This window comes from Homalodisca vitripennis, unplaced genomic scaffold (genome assembly GCF_021130785.1).
Source record: "Homalodisca vitripennis isolate AUS2020 unplaced genomic scaffold, UT_GWSS_2.1 ScUCBcl_289;HRSCAF=1958, whole genome shotgun sequence".
NCBI lineage: Eukaryota > Metazoa > Arthropoda > Insecta > Hemiptera > Cicadellidae > Homalodisca > Homalodisca vitripennis.
In genome coordinates, this window is record NW_025776418.1 from 130,554 (window position 1) to 150,090 (window position 19,537).

Genomic DNA, 19,537 nt, shown 5'->3' on the forward strand with positions numbered 1-19,537 from the left:
CCGGTTACTTCTTAAACTAGGGTAGATGTTTCTACCTAGACCTAGCATTTGTTTATTCACTCCGATTTGAGGAAGAGCTAGGACTAGGGGCTAGGTGCTAACCAGTAGATTCTAGGTTTTATTCACTCCACCCAATGTGACCAATTTTCTTACTTTTCTTTTGTGTTCTCGTTGTTTTTTATCTTATATCTTTTTATTATTTTTTTACTTAGTTAAAGCTTATAACTTCCTTTTTAACTTTTTAATATTTATTGAAATCAGCTAAATTGTAGATAGAGGCGGGCACTGTTGTTGACGTCCAAGTGACTATTTCTGCTTCTTCGCTGTACTATTAGGCAACATTTTGCCCTTTTTTCTGACTGTTCCTTGTGTTCTCGTTGTGTTTTTTGTGTTCTTAATTGAAGCTTATATTCCTTTTTAATTATTGTTTAATTTTTTTATTCCTTTTTATTTGACGTTTAAAATGAATGCATTCCTCGAGGGAATGGTAAGAGAGGTTGAGAGTGGGGACTATCTTAGTACTGACCATACGGATAGGTTCGGAAGCATACTGGATGAAAACACTGAGTATCATCCTGTAAGCTGTTTGGCCATTGATGCAATGGAAGGTGTTTCGGCTGTCGCTACACCTTACATACAAATTCTGTTCTCGGGGAAGATCGACGCCAGTTCTATCGGTCATTGGATTGTGGTCTTCCACGATGGCAGTAATTTGTATGTGTACGACAGTCTGAACAGTGCCCACCTCACTGCAGACCAAACTAAGCTGCTCTCCCTTCTGTTCCCGGACCTATCCATCGTCCCAGCATTTATTCCCGTCCAAAGGCAAGAAAACGGTTTTGACTGCGGCGTATTCGCCATTGCTAATGCTACTTCACTTGCCCTTGGCCGGGACCCAGCCAAACTGCGCTATGATATACCATCAATGCGCCCCCATTTGGCTGAAATGCTGCGCACGGGTAGACTGGATATGTTCCCTACGCTATCAGTGTCCTCTCCTCCTGAGCCAATAATCAAAGATCCTAATTCTACTTGTTTAAGCATTGTCGAATCTTTACCGCCATTAGAAATAAGTACCATGTCCGTCTGTGCTCCAGTTAAAAAGGGGCCGGGTAGACCTAAAAAAGTGAAACGTGGCCGCCCTAAAACTCTTTCAACCACTAAGGAGGAGCAGATAAAAAATTCAAAGAAAAAGTACTCCTCAAACAATCCTCAAGTCAACAGGGACGCAGTGAAAAGATATACTGAACAGCATCCTCAAGTCAACAGGGATGCTGTTCATCGTTACACTGAGCAGCACCCTCAAGTCAACCGAGATGCTGTTCAAAGTTACACTGAGCAGCACCCTCAGGTCCACCGAGATGCTGTCCAGCGTTACACTGAGCAGCACCCTCAGGTCCACCGAGATGCTGTTCAGCGTTACACTGAGCAACATCCTCAGGTCCATCGAGATGCTGTTCAGCGTTACACTGAGCAACATCCTCAGGTCCATCGAGATGCTGTTCAGCGCTACACTGAGCAGCATCCTGAAGTTCACAGGGGTGCTGTTCAGCGTTATACAGAAAAACATCCTGACACAAATTTACAAAAAGTACAAATATTTCGAATAAAAAATCCTAAATTGACAGAATTAAGGCACATTTCCAACATACTAGCACGACGTGTAGTTGAACATGGCCCAATGGCGTATTGGAAAATAGATAATTTAGTCTATATTAATTCTTACAAACTAAAAAAAATAAGTTTATGGGACGAAAACATTTCAAAGTGTCCTCATTGTCATGCAAGGCTGTTCGATGAAGAGAAGGATAGGAAGAAATGGTGTTGCGGTGAGGGATCTTATAAAGTCCATAATTTACCTCCTCTGGACGCCAGTTTCTATTCTAACCGTCTGTTCATCGAACGAGCCCGTGCCTACAATGACTTGTTTGCCTTCTGCGCTCTCGAGGTGACTGGGGGGTACCGTCATCCTTCAGGCCTCGCCTTCTTTAAGATCGAAGGTAAGATGTACCACCAGGTTCACAGTCTGGACGCTCCAGGTCAAAAGTTTAGGACCAAGGGAGGTGATGTCCAGTTTGTGAACCGGTGCCGCCTGTACATAGATGATGGCGAGGAGCGCAAAAACATTGCCATGGGTAGATCATTGAACTCAGAAGTCATTGATGAAATTAATACATATCTTCTTTCCTGTAATCCTTTCATCAATGATTTCCGTAGATTGAGTGATGAGCCTTCAGTCAACGCTCATTTGGAATTTGAAGTGACCAGCAGATCTACCCATGGCCCTGTTCTTGGAGATAGGCAAACAGGCATTGAAGTGCACGCTGTATTGAGCAATGAAGACACCATAACTGATCCAAGAAAATTGACCATCTGGAAGAAGAGTGATAGGCGTCCGTCTTCCGTTGACCTCTTTAGCCCCTTAATGGAGCCTTTCCAATATCCGTTGCTCTATCCTCAAGGTAATTTAGGGTGGCATATTGGGCGCTTAGACAACCACAGGGGGAAACTTTCACAATACAATTACTCTAGATGTCTCCTCCTCTCCGATCCCCGTTTCTCGCATTTCGGCAGGCTGTCTCAAGCATGGCAGGTCGAGATGTTCGCGAGGTACGAGGAGGAGCGTCTAAGATTTATTCGTTTCTCCCAAACGCGTTCTGCTGCTCAAAATTCCTTGAGGATAGGACCACTGGACGAGCTCCTTGAAGCTCAACGGGGTAGGCAAGCTGGTGGGCAGGTTTTAGGCGACATCACCCGCGATGAAACAGTCTTGGGTGAGGGTGGGGTGCAGGCTGGAAAAGTTTACCTCCCAAGTTCGTTTACCGGTGGACCCAGATACATGAAGGTACATTACGAGAACGCAATGGGCCTTGTGTCTCGTCTGGGTTCACCTACGTTTTTCCTGACGTTCACCTTCAGTGCTACTTGGGAGGAAAACAAGAAGGCCTGCCCTCACAACAGCGGGCGCAGTGACCCCTCAACAGCCTGCAGAATCTTCCAGATTAAACTTGGCGAACTCCTCCGAGATCTGCGCAGCGGAGCAATGTTTAGCCGTCCGGTTTACATCGTCTATGTCATTGAAATGCAAATGAGGGGCCTTCCTCATGCCCACATTGTGTTTAAAATTGACGGCGATGGACCGGTACAGGCACGTGACATTGACTCCGTAATACGCGCAGACATCCCTTCGGAGGAGGAAGCCGCTGGAAGACTCAGGAAGTTGGTGCTGAAACACATGATTCATGGTCCATGTGGTACTGACCACCGCACCGACTTCCTGTGCTGGGACTCTGCAAAGGGGCACTGCAACAAGTTCTACCCCAAGCCTGCCTGCCAAACCACCCACGTGGACGAGAGGGGGTTCGTCCAATACAAACGAGACTACACAAACGAAGGCTTTATCACATCACGGAGGAGACAGATCAAAGTGCATGATGGCTGGGTCGTTCCGTACAATTCCGCATTACTGCTCAAATACGAGGCGCACATAAACTTGGAGCTTGCTTCTACTCGTCGCGTAATCAAGTACCTCTTTAAGTACCTCATGAAAGGCGGTTCTCTCCAGAACGTAACCGTCACTCCCCTGGGGAAACAAGAGGATGAGGTCGAGCATTACGTGACGAAGAGAATGGTGGGTGCCAGCGACGCATGCTGGCGTCTTCTCGACTTTCCTGTGTCAAAGCTCGAGCCCACCGTTGAGTGTCTTCCCGTGCATTTAGAGGGCAAACAAAGTGTTGTCTTTCGGCCGAGACAGCTCTCTGATGCAGTCACTCAAGCAAGCTCCAAGCTTATGGTCTACTTCAATCGCCCGCACTATGAAACTTTTGACAATGTCACGTACCAGACATTTTACGAGAAGTTCATGGTGCACACTAAGCGCCCACGTACTGCGGAATTGTACGAACACCCCGATGGCCATCACTTTGTAACGACTCGCCAGCGTGGTGAGAAGGTATGTAGGTTGATGTGGGTCTCTCCCAACCGAGGAGAACAATACTACCTTCGTATTCTACTTATGTCTACACCTTGCCGTGGTTACGTTGATCTTCTGGCTCGTGGCGGTCCTGGTTGCCGGACGTTTCAGGACGTAGCCCGCAATCTCGGCCTGGTGGAAGACGAAGAAGAATACAATCACGCGCTGCGCGAGGCATCTACGTTTATGACTGGACCTAGGCTCCGTTCCTTCTTCGTGATCCTCTGCAACATGGGAGCTCCCGCTGCTCTTCTGTGGGAGTCTTTCAAGAACCACCTTAGCGAGGATCACTTAGAAAGGAACCCTCTCGACCCTGAACTGGCGGTGAAACTTACCTTGATAGACATCGATCGGAGCCTCCGCCAGCAGGGATCGTGCTTGAAAGATCATGGACTCCCCTACGTCGAGGATGACACGACTGAGTTAGGTAGAGAGCTACTCAACTACGGCGAGAACCTCCAGCGAACCATCGTTGAGGACTGGGTGCCCAAACTCTCCCCAGACCAGCGCCGTGTGTTTGAGTACGTTCGCTCTCTGCTTCTCAACCCCCGTGACCGACGCACTTCTAGAATCATATTTCTGGACGGTCCCGGGGGTTATGGGAAGACCTCTCTGATTCGTGTCATCCTTGCGTATGTCCGTGGTTGTCGACAGGTTGCACTCGCCGTGGCTAGCTCAGGGATTGCTGCAAGGAACATGGCTGGAGGAACAACAGCACATAGCATGTTCCGACTCCCTCTAGACCTAGGTCACGGCACAGGTGTGTGGAACATCACCAACGGGTCCCAGCGAGCAGAACTCATCAGAGCAGCACAGCTCATTGTGTTTGATGAGGCCCCGATGGCACACCGCTACATCTTCGAGATGATCGACAGATCCCTCCGGGATCTCATGAATAGTAGTGTGCCATTCGGGAATAAGATCTTCATCTGCTCCGGGGACTTCCGTCAGATTGCGCCCGTCGTTGAGAAGGCTCGCACACCAGCTGATGTCGCGTGCGTGTCACTTCGGGCGTCACATCTGTGGCGACTGTTCACACTATTTTCCCTGACGACACCCCAGAGAACTAGTGGTTCCATTGACTACTCCAACTTCCTCCTTGGAGTAGGCAATGGAACAATAAATCCTTTACTTTATGGAGAAGGCCGCGAGAGAGAGTTTCTCATTCCCCTCACTGGGGTGAGATGCCTCACTTCTCTCGCGGACTTAATAACGGATGTGTTTCCTCCTGGTGTTCTGCGAGATCCTGATCTTTGTGCGAGACGGGCAATACTCTCAACTCTGAATGTGAACGTCAAGGAGATCAACGGTCGCATCCTAGACCTCATGGACGGGCGCATTCATGAGTTGAGAAGCGCGGACACCGTGGACAGAGAAGACGACGACGGGCTGGATGTGGACGTAAATCTCCTCAACCAGGCCACTGGCAAAGGAGTGCCAGATCACGTCCTGCGTCTCAAGGTCGGCTCCGTATGCTTAATCATGAGAAACTTAAATATCGGTGATGGACTCGTGAACGGCACCAAAGTCATTGTGACGGCGATCAGCAGCCGACTGATCACCGTCAGACTTATCGGCAACACGCAACCTATCGGAATTCCCCGGATTACGTTCAGGTTCGCGTTTGCCGAAGGATCGCCGCTCCGGGTTTGTCGCCGTCAGTTAAACCTCATGTTGGCGTACTGCATGACTGGTCACAAGAGCCAAGGCCAGACAATTGAGTACGTCGGAGTCGACCTGAGAACGGACTGCTTCACTCATGGCCAGCTCTACGTCCTGTTGAGCAGAGTGAGACGTCCAGACGACATCGTCGTTCTTGTACCAGACGACAGAATAGTAGAAGGAGTCGCCTATGCAAAGAATATTGTATATGACGAGCTCCTTCTAAACACTGATTAAGTCTTCGGCAGTAGGCTAGGGGATCTGCCACTTAAAAAAAACTCCCCGTCGTGATTTGACCTAGCAGTAGGCAAAGGGAACTGCTTTACCAAAACTCCCTGATGATTTCATTAGCAGTAGGCAAAGGGGACTGCTTCACCAAAACTCCCTGATGATTTCATTAGCAGTAGGCAAAGGGAACTGCTTTACCAAAACTCCCTGATGATTTCATTAGCAGTAGGCAAAGGGAACTGCTTTACCAAAACTCCCTGATGATTTCATTAGCAGTAGGCAAAGGGAACTGCTTTACCAAAACTCCCTGATGACTTTATTAGCAGTAGGCAAGGGGATCTGCCAGAATAAAACTCCCCGTTTTGTGTAAATATGTAAATAGATATGGTCTCTAAGTTTGCCGGCCTCCCCGTGGCGAGACTGGATACGCCAACCTCAATATCTGAGCGTTGGTAAACCGACGGGCAAACAACTGATTTTCTGTTCTTTTCAAAATTCCAAACACATTTTATTCTATATTTTTAAACCACTATTCATATTCAACACACACAAAATCAACCATCTCTTTTGCTTAAAACGAATAATGACAAATTAATTAAACAGCAATATTCTTTTCATCCTAAAAAATAAACCCAATTCTTTTACCTCAAAGTCAATTCACCATTCATTAACATTGTCTAAGTCATCGTGTTTTCATGCCATCAACCATCTGACATATTTAATCAATACTTTAACAATTTAACAACCTGTTCTACCATTGCATTCAACCATAAGTTATGCCATAAACATAACTAACTATTGCACTTAAAACCAAAGCTGATTTAATAAGCTACTTGTTGTTATAAATGTGTACATATACATGGTCTCTGCGTTTTGTGCATCCCTGTGGCGAGACTGAATACGCTAACCTCAATGCCTGAGCGTAGGTTAACCGACAAACAGCCAACTTACTTTTACTCATTTCAAAATTCATACATATTTTTGTACTGAAATTCCAACCACCCATTTATTATATCAAAAGCATTTTCTTCATTTAAAACCACCATCTCTATTACCTTCAAATGATCAAATGCAATAGTTTATAATATCCTTGATATCAAGCTCATAAATCAGCCTCTTCACCTTTTTTTCACTGAAATCCTATCTTTTTCTCCCTACCTGAATATTGAACAACTACTATCTACCCCAAATACAATTGAGTCTGATAAAATTACCCACTCTCAAAAAATTGCCTGATTTCAAAACTGTACTAATAGAAAATTAGCTAATACCTAAATTGATCTCGAACCCGAACTTAAAGTAACACCCCTAAGGGGGCCTGGGGGGCGGAGCCCCCCGGCGAGCGAAAGCGAGTCTTTTATATACAATAGCATTATGATTGTTATATGATTGTAATTAGCAATCCTTAATAATAAAATAAACAATTAAATAAATTTTTACTTACCTTCAAGTATTCATTCTTCAGCACCTTGTAGATAGCTTCATATGTTTCGGGAATGATTTCACGTAACGCTTGTTTCGATATAATTGCTGTGAATTCCAGGTTTTTGTAACTTCTACCAGTTGCCAAAAATTTTAAAGTTGCTGTTAGCCTTTCATGTGCTGATATTGCTGTTCTCATACAAAAGTATTTTCTTTGTTGATATGCGGTGTCACCAATTCCAATAAATAAGTATATGTGTCAATGTCCATTCGCAAGTAGTTCCGCCAATCATTAGGTTCATCACGTAATTCACACAATAATTCGATATGGAAAAAGTGCTGCCTTTTTAGAAGCCACTTCCGCGACCACTTTGAACGCCGGGTACTTCTGAGATGTTCCAATCTTTTTTTTAACAATACACATCGCGAAAATCGACCAGAGTAGTACCTCCTCCATGGCGATCTCACACAAAACTGAGCAAAATATACGGATATGTCTGTGCCGTGTGGACGCTCTGCAAATTGCAACGTTTTCATTCCGTCGCAGACAAAACGTTGTGCAAAACGGAGCGTGTGGACCGGCCTTAAAATTAATTGAAAAACATTGACTGAAGCTATTTTTTCATGTATGCTTTTTAATAATTACATGTATTTTAATCGTAACACATGAAGTTTATTTCTAAACACCTTCTCCAAAATAATAAGCAAGTGCTACACAAGGTTTTTGTGTAGAGCCAAAATAACGCAAGTCCAGGAGTAAGTCCTACAGTCGGGTTTTGTGTGGAGCTACAATAACTTAAGTCCATTTCTTACAAAATGGGATAATATTTTGTAAAAAAAAAAACAAAATTAATAAAGGATACTTATTTGTTAATAATACAAACAATAGTTTGAGGCTAAATTGAAATGACAGCTTTGTAACTAAGCATTAAGGTAACTTTTTTTAGTTTTTGCTCTCTCCAGAGAAGTTGGCTGAGTGTGACTTACGTTCGTCTGGCTCTGAGGTACAGATTTTAACAATGATGATTCTTCTAGTGACTCAGATGATTATGACTCAGATAAGGATCCTATGTATGCATCCGACCTAGAAGATGATTTTAAAACACAAAAGAAGAGGAAAGTTAATGATGACTAAAGTAGCTGCACGAAGAATTGAAACTTCTACTGTAAAAGTGCAAAATAAAAAAGAAAAGAATGTAATAAAAACCACCTGACGGAGGTGATGAAAATGTTGAATACAACATACTTTTAGGGAATGCTGTTGACTCCGTTCAAAAGAAAAAAGGGGGAAAAGGTCATTGAATAAAGATAATTGGTCAAAAACAAATAAAAAAACTACGAAACATTGGAGAGGCTTATACTTCGTCATCTGAGACGAAAAAATAATTCACAAAGAAAAAGCTGAAACCACCTTGCAAAGATAACTGTAGGATCAGCAATAAAACTAAAATAAATGAAAATGAACGGCTACAGATATTTCAAAGTTACTGGGCACTTGGAGATTTAACTCGTCAAAGAGACTTCGTAGCCTCACACATGGTGTCCATAAATCCAACTTATCAATACAAAAAAGAAGGAAGCAACAGAAAGCCAAACCATGCCTTTTATTTTGAAGTTAATGAGAAGCGAATTCGTGTTTGCAAAGAATTCTTCAAAAGCACATTAGATATTAACGACCGGCCAATCAGAACAGTTATTTCCAAAAAAGACTTGGCAACTGGGGGTTTTGTTGCTGACGATCTAAGAGGAAAGCATTTTTTTATTTTTTTTATTTATATATATATAAGGGGCAAAAAACGCTGAGGTTATCATTGCCCTCAAGAAAGAATTGACAACTACTCGTATTTGGTAGTGTCAATTAGGTACATAAAGATTACATTGTATGTAACAAAAATAGGAATTACGACAAGTAGGTGAGTAAATAATTTATACTTAAAACTAGATAACAGTAAATATAACAAGGGAAAGACTGTATAGATGTCTTAACCTATATAAGGACTAAAAAGATAAATAGAACATAAATAAGGACAAGGTACATAACATTAATTAAATAAACTGTAAAACTTAACAAGTTTTACTTCCACCAAGAAAGCTGTCAAGGAACTAATTTGGCAGCTGTTATGATAATGATACATAAAATTAAATAATAAAATTTATAAATACTAACAACAATAGATAATCGGGTATGAGGAGACAATTTTGTCTCTTGTAGGCAAATAACTTTAGGTTTTCTTGTCTTTATAAGTAATTTGAAGTCTTCAAAGTGGCTTCTAAAACCATTAATATTCCATTGTAACAGCATTTTATATTGTATTATATATTTTATTTTGTGCTAGTTCATCGTAATTTTTTTTCTTTGTTTAGATACAGGACGGAAGTTACCGTGAACAGTTTGGAACTCTGTCTGCATCTCCAAAGGGTCCTCAACCAAATCATCATCAAGTGATAATTGTGAGGATCTGGACGAGGATGAGTTAGTCTTTTTTACTAGGAATTTGGATCTATTTTCTGATTTTGTTTCTATGTTCTTTTTTAGTTTGTCGGCGAGTTTTTTCCTCTCTTCCAAAGATAAGGTTGGTTTCGTATTTTGATGCACCTTATCTCTGAAAGTAGAATTAGCCGTTGGGCGAGCTTGAGTCTGTGTGTTGGACTTAATATGGGGCGTGTGGACTGCTTGGGAAGGCTTACTGGTGGATGCCAACGGATGTTGTCCGGTACCGGCTGCAAGCTGTTTAACCAAAGCGGCAACCTGCTCTGTTAAATTGAGTACCATACCCTCTAAAGCAGTACATGACGGGCACTGTGCGGATTGGTCTGGGGCTGAAGCAGCTTCGGAGTACGAGACTCCCTTTTTAGGGGTTGGAGCGATTCTTCTCCTATACTCTTTACGGGCTTCGTTAAAGGAAAGTTTGTCTAGGGTAACTATCTTCAAAACTTCCTTTTCCTCTAGGTAAACTCTGCATTCCTTAGAGGTCGCCGCGTGTTTACCCTTGCAGTTCACGCATCTGACGTCGTTCTTGCATCCGTCTTCTTGGTGGCCTTCATCGCCGCAACGGGAACATGTCTCGGGTCCCGAACACGTCTTACTAGAGTGCCCAAATCTCTGACAACGGAAACACCGCTGCGGATTTTTGAAGTAAGGCCGTACCGTCAAGGATAAGTATCCAGCCTTAATAGTTTTAGGGGGTTGGGGAAAAGCAAAGGTCAGAATTAAACCGGGAGTAGGAACCTTTTTCCCATTCTCCGTCCGAAGCATCCTGACCACATCGGTCACCATTTCACACTGCAGCTCGTCCTTGATTTCCTCCTCACTACACTCCATCAGGTCACGGCAGAAGACGATTCTCTTGGATGTGTTCAGTGAGGAGTGCGGTTGAACGACGACTTCCACCTGATCAAAAAAAAGCTTGTCATCTGAAGGAACTTCCTGGCTTGGATGTAGTTTGCAGCCTCCACCAAGATAGTTCCATTTCTCAGTTTGCTTACCCTTATGACTCACGATTAGGTATAGTGGAGTTGGAATGCTCATATTTTCAGCTCTTACTTTTTCTTCCACTTTCCTTTGTTTTATATACGATTCATTTTCAGAATCTGACAACTGTCGCTTTTTCTCTGGATCGTTGTCTCTTCCTCCGAATTCTTGCCCTAAGGGTGGGGTGGTTTCAATATCCATAGATAAGTTCACCAGCGCATCGTGTTTAGTAGTGCGGGCCGATTCACCGGGAGCGGGCATGCCCTCGGGTGTCCCACAAACCGTAGCTTGGGGGACTACCCTACCTCAGTTCCCCGAGGCCCGGTTTCCATCGATTACCAAGTCGGGAATACACGCACAACTTGGACTCGCACGTGGCAACAGGGGCTCCGACACCCCTGCCTACTGAACACTTCCTGACCAAGGACCGAAGTGGCTGGCTTCTGAACCAGTACATGACTTACGCCTCGGCAGAGACAAGCTCACATCAGCTCTCACCGACACCAGATAGGGCATCTAGTGCCGGCTTAAGCACTCCCAGCGAGCCATGTACTGGAACGGTCAGAGGACGGGTACTTAAAAGACCCTGGAAGGGGATTTGGTAGGAATTAGGAAATGGGTAGGTGGGAAGAGGCAGTTTAACGTCATACCCAGGACGGTAAGAGGAAAGCATAACAAACATCAAACTGATGAAGACAAATCAGTCAATGAAGGAATCAGGCGGCATATAGAGTCGATTCTTAAAGTAGAAAGCCACTATCTGACGGCAAATACCAGCAGAGAATATATTGAAGGTGGCAAATGTATTGCCGATCTTCATAGGGATTATGTTGATTGTAAAAGTTTGCAATAACCGTCGGGAAGTAACAAAAAGTATTATGAAATATTCACAAAATAATTCAATATTTCTGTGTTTGTTCCGAAAAAGGATCAATGTGAGCTATGCAATTCATACAATAGCGCTGAAATTGATGAAAAGACCAAGCTACAATATACTTACGAAAGGCATATAATGAAAAAAGACTTATCTCGATTGAGAAAGGAATCAGACAAAGATTCTATAAACGATAAAGTTATCGTAACTTATGATCTACAAGCTGTCCTTCCCTGTCCGAAAGGAGAAGTATCACTAATGTACTATAAATCAAAATTGAACCTTTTCAACCTTAATGTATGTGAACTGAAACAAGATTCAGTGTTTTGCTTTACATGGCACGAAGGTGAAGGAGGAAGGGGATCGTGTGAGATAGCTACGTGCATTTACAATTACATGCGTAAAAAGGTTGAACATATAAAGGATGAGATAGAATTCGTATTCTACTCAGATAACTGCAGTGGCCAGCAAAAAAATAAGTACGTTTTCTCCATGTACTTGTACTGTTGAAAATTTGCCTATCAAGTCGATTGCTCATAACTTCTTGATCAAAGGTCACAGTCAAAACACAGATAACTGCAGTGGCCAGCAAAAAAAATAAGTACGTTTTCTCCATGTACTTGTACTGTTGAAAATTTGCCTATCAAGTCGATTGCTCATAACTTCTTGATCAAAGGTCACAGTCAAAATGAAGGTGACAATGTACATTCTATGAACAAGTAAAACGATGTCTTAAGTCAGGCCGAATTTATCATCCATACAATACATTTCACTTATAAAGACAGCAAAGAAAAAAGGCAATCCGTATAAAGTTCATAAACTCAGCCATGAAGACTTCCTAGACTTCAAAGATGGATAATATTGGATGTAATAGAACTGTCAATGAAGAAGGTAAGCCATATTTTCAATGTCTCATAGCTGATTAAATACCTTTTTCAACTTTTACTTTTGTTACTTATAAAAAGTCAGTGATCTTTTTACAACAACCTGTAACAAATGGTTTGTTTCAGAGAACTTAAAACATCAATGTTATATTCAGTTATTTGCTTTACGTTGCCAATATAAATATTCTAATTACCTATTATCTTTGAACATCTGACCATTACGACTTCATCATAACTCTTTTATGTACCTACTGCCATTCCTTGACCTAACACTTCTTATCTTTTGTGTACACTATACAAAACAGAGTATAAATAGACCCTTGATTTTTAGGTATCTCTGTTAAATGGAATGACATCAAGATTGTGCGAGTTGAAAAGGATTCTCCTTTAAAAATCAAATATAAGACAACCTTTGATGAAAAAGTACAATTTGAAGAGATATCCATTCAACGGTTCATTGAAGAAAAGAGAGGTGTAAATGAAACAGTGAGAACAAAGAAGACCAGAAGTACCAAGAAGTCCAAGAAAGTGTTACGAAAATGTTCAGAATTTCTCCTCCAAAAACTCTATAATGCTGGACTAGAACTTTCCTCAAACAAAAGAAAGACTTGAAATACTTGGTTGATAAACATGTAATTCCTAGCACTTACGCACAATTTTATAGCTCATTACAGTAATGTTTTGAGCCGGGGCTCAGTTTGGACAATTTATTTTTGTCTATTATTTTTCCCACCTCGGCCACTCTTGTCAGTCGGTGGGGGAGTCACTCCGTCTGAGTATTGATTTTCTGCCTGGTTGGACTGTTTGGTTGAGGTCAGCTGGTTGACCTTGACTAGTTTACCGACCAGCTGTTCACCGGCACCGGCACCGGCTACTGTTCGGAGCGGTCAGACACGTTCGGAGAAGCTACTGCGTTGCTGTCTGTTCTCTGCTCGTCCCGTTCCACATGGCTGGCTAATTCACCGACTTTCGGCAGGTAATTGTCTTTTTCACTCTCTTAACTTATTTAGTTGGCGGTTTTTCTCTCCCACCCAGACATATATTATCGTAGATTAGTTATAAGTAATTTATATTTATTTATTTTGTAACTTGTGTTCCTCGTGTACGTGTTCGTGTCGCAAAGTGTTCGTTCCTGTCTTTCGTACGTTCTAAAATTTGTTAATTTATTTACTATGCTAGTTTAGTTTTTTATCTTTCGCTCTTGTGCTTTCTAACTGATCCGTTCGGCGAACGGAAATTATTTATTCCGTGTACACACCTTGTTTTTATTTAGTGTAAGCGAGACGGTACAGACTTTGCAAATTTTTGTTACCTCGTGTTTTGTGTTGCGTGCAAAATTAGGTGGCAACATTCATGATTTCAATTTTATTATTTAATTATTGCCTTTATAGTAGCGTGAACTGATTGGAATTTAATTATTGTTATTTGGGAAATAATGTATTGTTATTATTTGTAAATTATATAATTATTATTAGGCCTACCTTACTATTAATATTTAATAGCAAAATGTAAATTATTATAATATTATAATATAATGATTAAAATCCAGCGAATTATAGTTACAAGTAATTGTTATCACGCTTAATCATTTAGTATGGCTGTTCTAGCCTATAAGTAAATGTTTATATATTTGAAAATTTGTTTTGTTTGTAATATTTAATATTGTCACCAAGTAGTGTATCTTTTAATACTTGGTGTCTTGAGTTATTTTTAGGAAACAGTTTTTCAATACTTAAAAGGTACTGTTAGTTACAGATTGTTATTTTTTTTAATTGTTAAATTTAAATATTTTATTATACTTTGGCAAACATAATTAAGTTTTTATTATTTCTCGGGTTGTAGTAAAGTTGTTCTGAATATCTACTGGTTATGTTGGGATTCTATAGGGTCCCCGTGAGTGCCGTCAGCGGGACTGATGCGGCGAGTCTGCCCACAGCACTGAAGCCAACTGAATGCCCGCGCCCTGCCAGCGCTATTGGACCGGCATCCAACCGGAGTGTAGTGCTCCCATTAATTTCTTCTGGAACAAGGTTGGATTAAAAATGTGTTTTTTTACTTCTTATACTGAACTTGCGAGGACTGGGGTGCAGGGAGCGCTGCCAGATGTTAGATCTGGAGGAGGGCCAGTACCTAGCCAGTATTTATTTAGTTAGTTACATGACCTGAAGGGGAGGATTTCATCTTTAATTCGGATTCGTGGAGGCAACTAAGCCCCCGCCTCCTTCGAAAATTGGCTTTAAATATATTTTTTTTTTTTAATTTCGGCTACAAACTTGAAACAAAATTACTTTTCAAAAATAGTGGGCCTAGAAATTCTACAACCTTTTTCCTCCCCTCAGTTCATAAAAATTACCAGTTAAAATTTTGCTACTGCCGTACCTGATATATGTTATTTATAGACCAAATTTCTATTTATTGTGTTATTAATATTATATTATTTATTTATTATGTTATTGTTATTATTGGAAATTATTTTATTGTTGTTATTTAGTTTTTAAGTTACGCGGTGCACCGTGGTGCTGCATAATTGTATTTTGCATGGAAATGTTTGCCACCTACTAATTATATTTCTTGTACTCGAAATCTTGTCTCGTTTTTGTCTCTTCCCACTAGTGGCATGTGATTGTTTTTTTTTTTATGATTTGCTCCGAGTTTGGGAGGGGCACGCTTCCGAGGCCTCCTGTATTTTTCACTAACTCGGAACAAAATGGTAGCAGAGCGTGGTTACGTGTTTTTACCCTCTACGGGCCCGGGGTTTTCGTTTTGCCACTGGTGGTGAGAGGCATGAGTTGAAGTTGTTAGTTGACTTCCTGCGCCTGTGCCGTCTCGCTGTGCTATTTTCCGCCGATCGACAGGAAGTGTGTGAACCTATTTATTTCCTGATTATTGTTACTTGTGTGTTTTTGTTATACATTGTCATCGTTGTTTTTTTTTCTGGTTTTGTTCTGGTACGGCGTAGTGTTGTGTTGTGGTATTTTGGTTTCGCTGCCGTGTTTCGTGGACGGCAGGAATTCTGGGGACCCTGCTGAGAGTGTTGTTCACTGCGTTATTCACTTGTCGCCTTAGTTATTGCTTTGTTAGTCGTTGACTTCGAGTCAGTGTGTGTTACTTGTTGGTCTGTGTCTTTATTTATTTATCATGCCTGTCTCTCTGGTGCCTGAATACTTGTTGAAGGAGGATCTCCATTTTGAGTTGTTGGCTCGTGGGCTTACTCCGGGTTCCGACTGCGAGTCCATGCGGAAGCAACTGCGTGATAATATGGAACTGGACACGACCTGGCCTAGAGATTTGACGTTCCAGAAGCAGAGGCCTATTTTGGAGGCTAAGTTGGAGACGTTTGAGAATAGTCAGGAGGACTGGTTGGAGTCGCCGCCCACTGGCCGAGAGAGGGCTAGGTATTTGTCCCGGCTTACCCATCTACATATGAGGCTGTCGCTACTTAGAGCCAAGCTTACCAGTTCTAGTGATAAGGAGTGGTTGGAGGAACGCGTCACCTTGGTTGACGGCCTGCTGACTGTACTCGAGAGGGACGAGGGGGCAAAGGCTCCTGAAAAAACTTTGTCTGCGATTGACTCTGCTGCGGCTGTTAAGGGTGAATGCCGGATCCCTGGGTCAGTTGTTGCTGATTTTGATGTGGGCGTGGCGTCGGGGGTGTCTGGTGTGGACGGGGCCCGGGGGCCTGTGACCCAAATGCCTGCTGGATCTGGGGGACTGGGGACTGTGGTGACGGGATCCTTTGTTCAGTATCACAAGCTTCCGAACCCACTTACCCCGTTGCTGCAGCGACTACCAACGGTGGATGGTCTAGATACTGAAGCCTTGCTGCGGTTTCTTTCTGAGATCCTGCGACTGCATGACTTGCCTGGTCTTCAGGGAGCGAGCTTCCTGCATGTCATCTCTCCGTTTTGTAGGCCACCTTTGGGTGACTGTCTGGTTCGAGTTCTCCAGAGAGGTGGTACCCTGGATGATTTTCATAGGGAGGCTTTGGATTTCTTTGTTCCTGGTCCGTTGAGGGAACGTCTTCGTGTGGAGAAATTCTTTAGGCCTCAGGGCAACGGAGAGAGTTTGGCAAAGTTTGTGGCCGAGGTGAGGGACACTGATAGGGTTTTAAGGCTCGATATCCCCGAAGGTACTGTGGTCACCACCATTCTTGAGGGTCTCAATCCTGAAGAGAGGTCCCGTCTGGTTTTTGCTGGTCGCCCTTCCACCTTTTCTGAACTGCACCGTCTGTGCATTGCTTCGCGCAGCGTGCAGTTTGCTGACCGGCAGAGGGCGGAGAGGAACAATCATCGTTCCATCCAGCCCTCCAGGGCTGTCACGGCCGTACAGAATCCCGTGGATGGGCCACATCACTCTGGTGGGCTTCATCCACCCATCTGCTATGCCTGTGGTGAACGAGGTCATACTCGTCGGGAGTGTCCTAGGAGATATCGCACTGGTCCAAAAAAACTAGATCAAAGGGGGGTTTTCTCTGAAGTTCCCCCGAGGTCTAAGAAAAAATTTCAAAAAAATAGTTCCTGTGCGAAAAATTTGATTAATAGTTTGGACACTATGAGCCTAGCAGAAAAGGGAAACCTACGGCTTAGGACAGCATCTTCGGTGTGCCCTTATATCAATATCTTAGTGGGAGACTCAGTGCATAAGGCCCTAGTTGATTCCGGGTCAGCCTGTAGCCTCATCTCTTCCCGTCTTTTTGAAGCCATTTCAAGGTTAGGTTTGGTGAAGCACACCGAGGAGTCTTCTTTAACTTGCTGGACTGCTTCTAATTCCCCTCTTCCAATTTCGAAGAAGGCTTCAATCAAGTTTAAGGTTGAATATTTTTCATGGGTGTGGAGCTTCCTTGTGGCCCAGGACCTGAGTATGGATTGTATTTTGGGGGCGGATTTTATTCAAAAGACTGGTTTGGTGCTGGATCTTCAGGCGGGCCAGTCTTATTTCAAATTCAATCGGCGAGTGTCAGTCCCCTTTTCTGATAAATGCAAATCGACGCCGCAGGTTGTGGAGGTGGAGTGTGAGGAAGGTTCTGCCCCTGGGGACCCGTTCGGTCACTTGGATGAGGAGCAAGCTGGGGTTCTCCGTGAGCTTTGCTCAAGATTTCCGGAGGTCCTCACACCCAAGCTCGGTTCTACCCATCTTATTGAATATGAAATTCGTCTGACTGACACTCAGCCAGTACGCTCCCACCCATACAAGTTGGCTCCTCCAAAGATGGAGGTTATGCGTGGTATCATCAAGGATCTCTTGGATCAAGGAGTTATTGAGCCCTCAAACTCATCGTATGCCAGTCCAGCGTTCTTGGTTCCAAAGCCTAATGGAAAACATCGTATGGTGGTTGACCTAAGAAAACTTAATGCCAAAATTGAAATAGACTCAGTGCCTCTCCCCGATCTCCATTCTGCTTTTGATTGGTTCGGTAAGGCCAAATTTTTCACTATATTTGATTTGAACCAAGCATATCATCAGATTCCGTTGAAGAAGGAATCACGTCCTCTCACGGCCTTCTGTGTTCCGTGGAATTTGTATCAGTACCGATCTATGCCTATGGGGCTAGCTGTGGGGGCCCAAACGTTAACTAGGTTGCTTGACTCCATCTTCCACGATGTGAAGTTCAGATATGTCTTTAATTATCTTGATGACCTTCTGGTCTACAGTGAGTCTTTCACGGAACACGTTAAACATCTTGAGGAGGTTTTGGTTAGGTTGGGTAGGGCTGGCCTTACAGTCAATCCGGAGAAGGTGTCTTACGCCAAGTCTGAAATATCGTTTCTCGGTCACCTCGTGTCGTCTAGGGGTGTATCTATAGACCCTGCCAGGACCCAAGGCATTCGGGATTTCCCTCCTCCGAAGGATGCCAAGGGTGTTGCCAGATTCATAGGCATGGTTAATTTCTACCGTAGGTTTATTCCTGACTTTGCCGAGGTGGCCGCCCCTCTGAACGCCTTAAGAAGGAAAGACGCTAAGTTCGTTTGGGGTGAAGATCAAGAACGTGCTTTTCAACTGCTTAGGGAGGCCATTATCCAACCTCCTGTGCTGCGAATACCGGACTTTAGTAGGCCCTTCATCTTGCAGACTGACTCCTCATCCTGTGCTGTAGGAGCTGTGCTTTCTCAAGAATTCGACGGCGCTCGGCAACCTATAGCTTTTGCATCTAGGACTTTGACCCTTCAGGAAAAGAAATCTTCTATTTATGAGCTGGAGTGTCTGGCGGTCGTTTTCGGCATGGATAAGTTTCGGAGGTTCCTAGAGCATTCCGAATTTCTGCTGGAAACTGACAATCAGGCTCTTTCCTGGCTATTGGCCCATCCTCGACAACTCGGGAAGATTGGTCGCTGGGTTGTCAAAATTGCGGCCTTTAAATTCAGGGTGCAGCACATTCGCGGCACCCAAAACGTCGTCGCCGATGCTCTTTCTAGAATGTATCATCTACCCAGCGATCCTGTTGATTCTCAAGCACCGTTGTGTGGGACTGTGATGTTGGATTTCCCTGCTGCCTTTGAGAGTTTTGGCTCTCACCAACTTCAAGACCCCGAGTTGACAAACATCATTGGTGAGCTCCAGGAGGGAGAAGCCCACTCTCCTTACTTCTTGTCCAAGGGTGTCCTCTGCTGTCGTGCCCGACGCGGAGGTGGTCCCAAGATTGTTCTGCCGAGTGCCCTCATACCGATGGTCTTTTCCTACTTTCATGTTTCTCCCGTGGGCGGTCATTTAGGTATTCACAAGACCATCGCTAAAATCAGAGATAAGTTCATCTGGAAGAGTATGGACAGAGACATTGCTGGTAGAGTACGAGCTTGTCATCTTTGCTCGGTCAGTAAGCCAGCACAAAATACCAAATTAGGACTTCTTTCCTCCGAGGTGGCGGAGCGGCCTCTTGAGAAAGTGTTCATTGACTATGTGGGACCCTTTCCCCGTAGCAAGTCAGGGAACACCTCCCTGCTTGTTGCTGTGGATGCTTTCTCTAAGTTTTGCTGGTTGATTCCTCTTAGGAGTGCCACGGCGTCGCTCACCGTCAAGGCACTCAA

General features: G+C 43.5%; 1 protein-coding gene across 1 annotated transcript; it reads left to right on the forward strand.

The window, feature by feature from the left end:
* Positions 1 to 484: 484 nt before the first annotated feature.
* Positions 485 to 5,872, forward strand: LOC124370551. Its single transcript, XM_046828839.1, has 4 exons — positions 485 to 1,112; positions 1,270 to 1,591; positions 1,789 to 3,058; positions 3,149 to 5,872. Exons 1-4 carry the CDS (start codon positions 485 to 487, stop codon positions 5,870 to 5,872), a joined length of 4,944 nt encoding a protein of 1,647 aa, XP_046684795.1.
* The last annotated feature ends 13,665 nt before the right edge of the window (positions 5,873 to 19,537 follow it).

Excerpts from the sequence above, each read along its gene's own strand:
- LOC124370551 (XM_046828839.1), top strand. The coding sequence starts at position 485 with ATGGTAAGAGAGGTTGAGAGTGGGGACTATCTTAGTACTGACCATACG. Across the intron at positions 1,113-1,269 it reads TCCAGTTAAAAAGGGGCCGG|GGATGCTGTTCATCGTTACA; the intron begins GTAGACCTAAAA and ends TCAAGTCAACAG. Across the intron at positions 1,592-1,788 it reads CTGACACAAATTTACAAAAA|GCTGTTCGATGAAGAGAAGG; the intron begins GTACAAATATTT and ends TTGTCATGCAAG.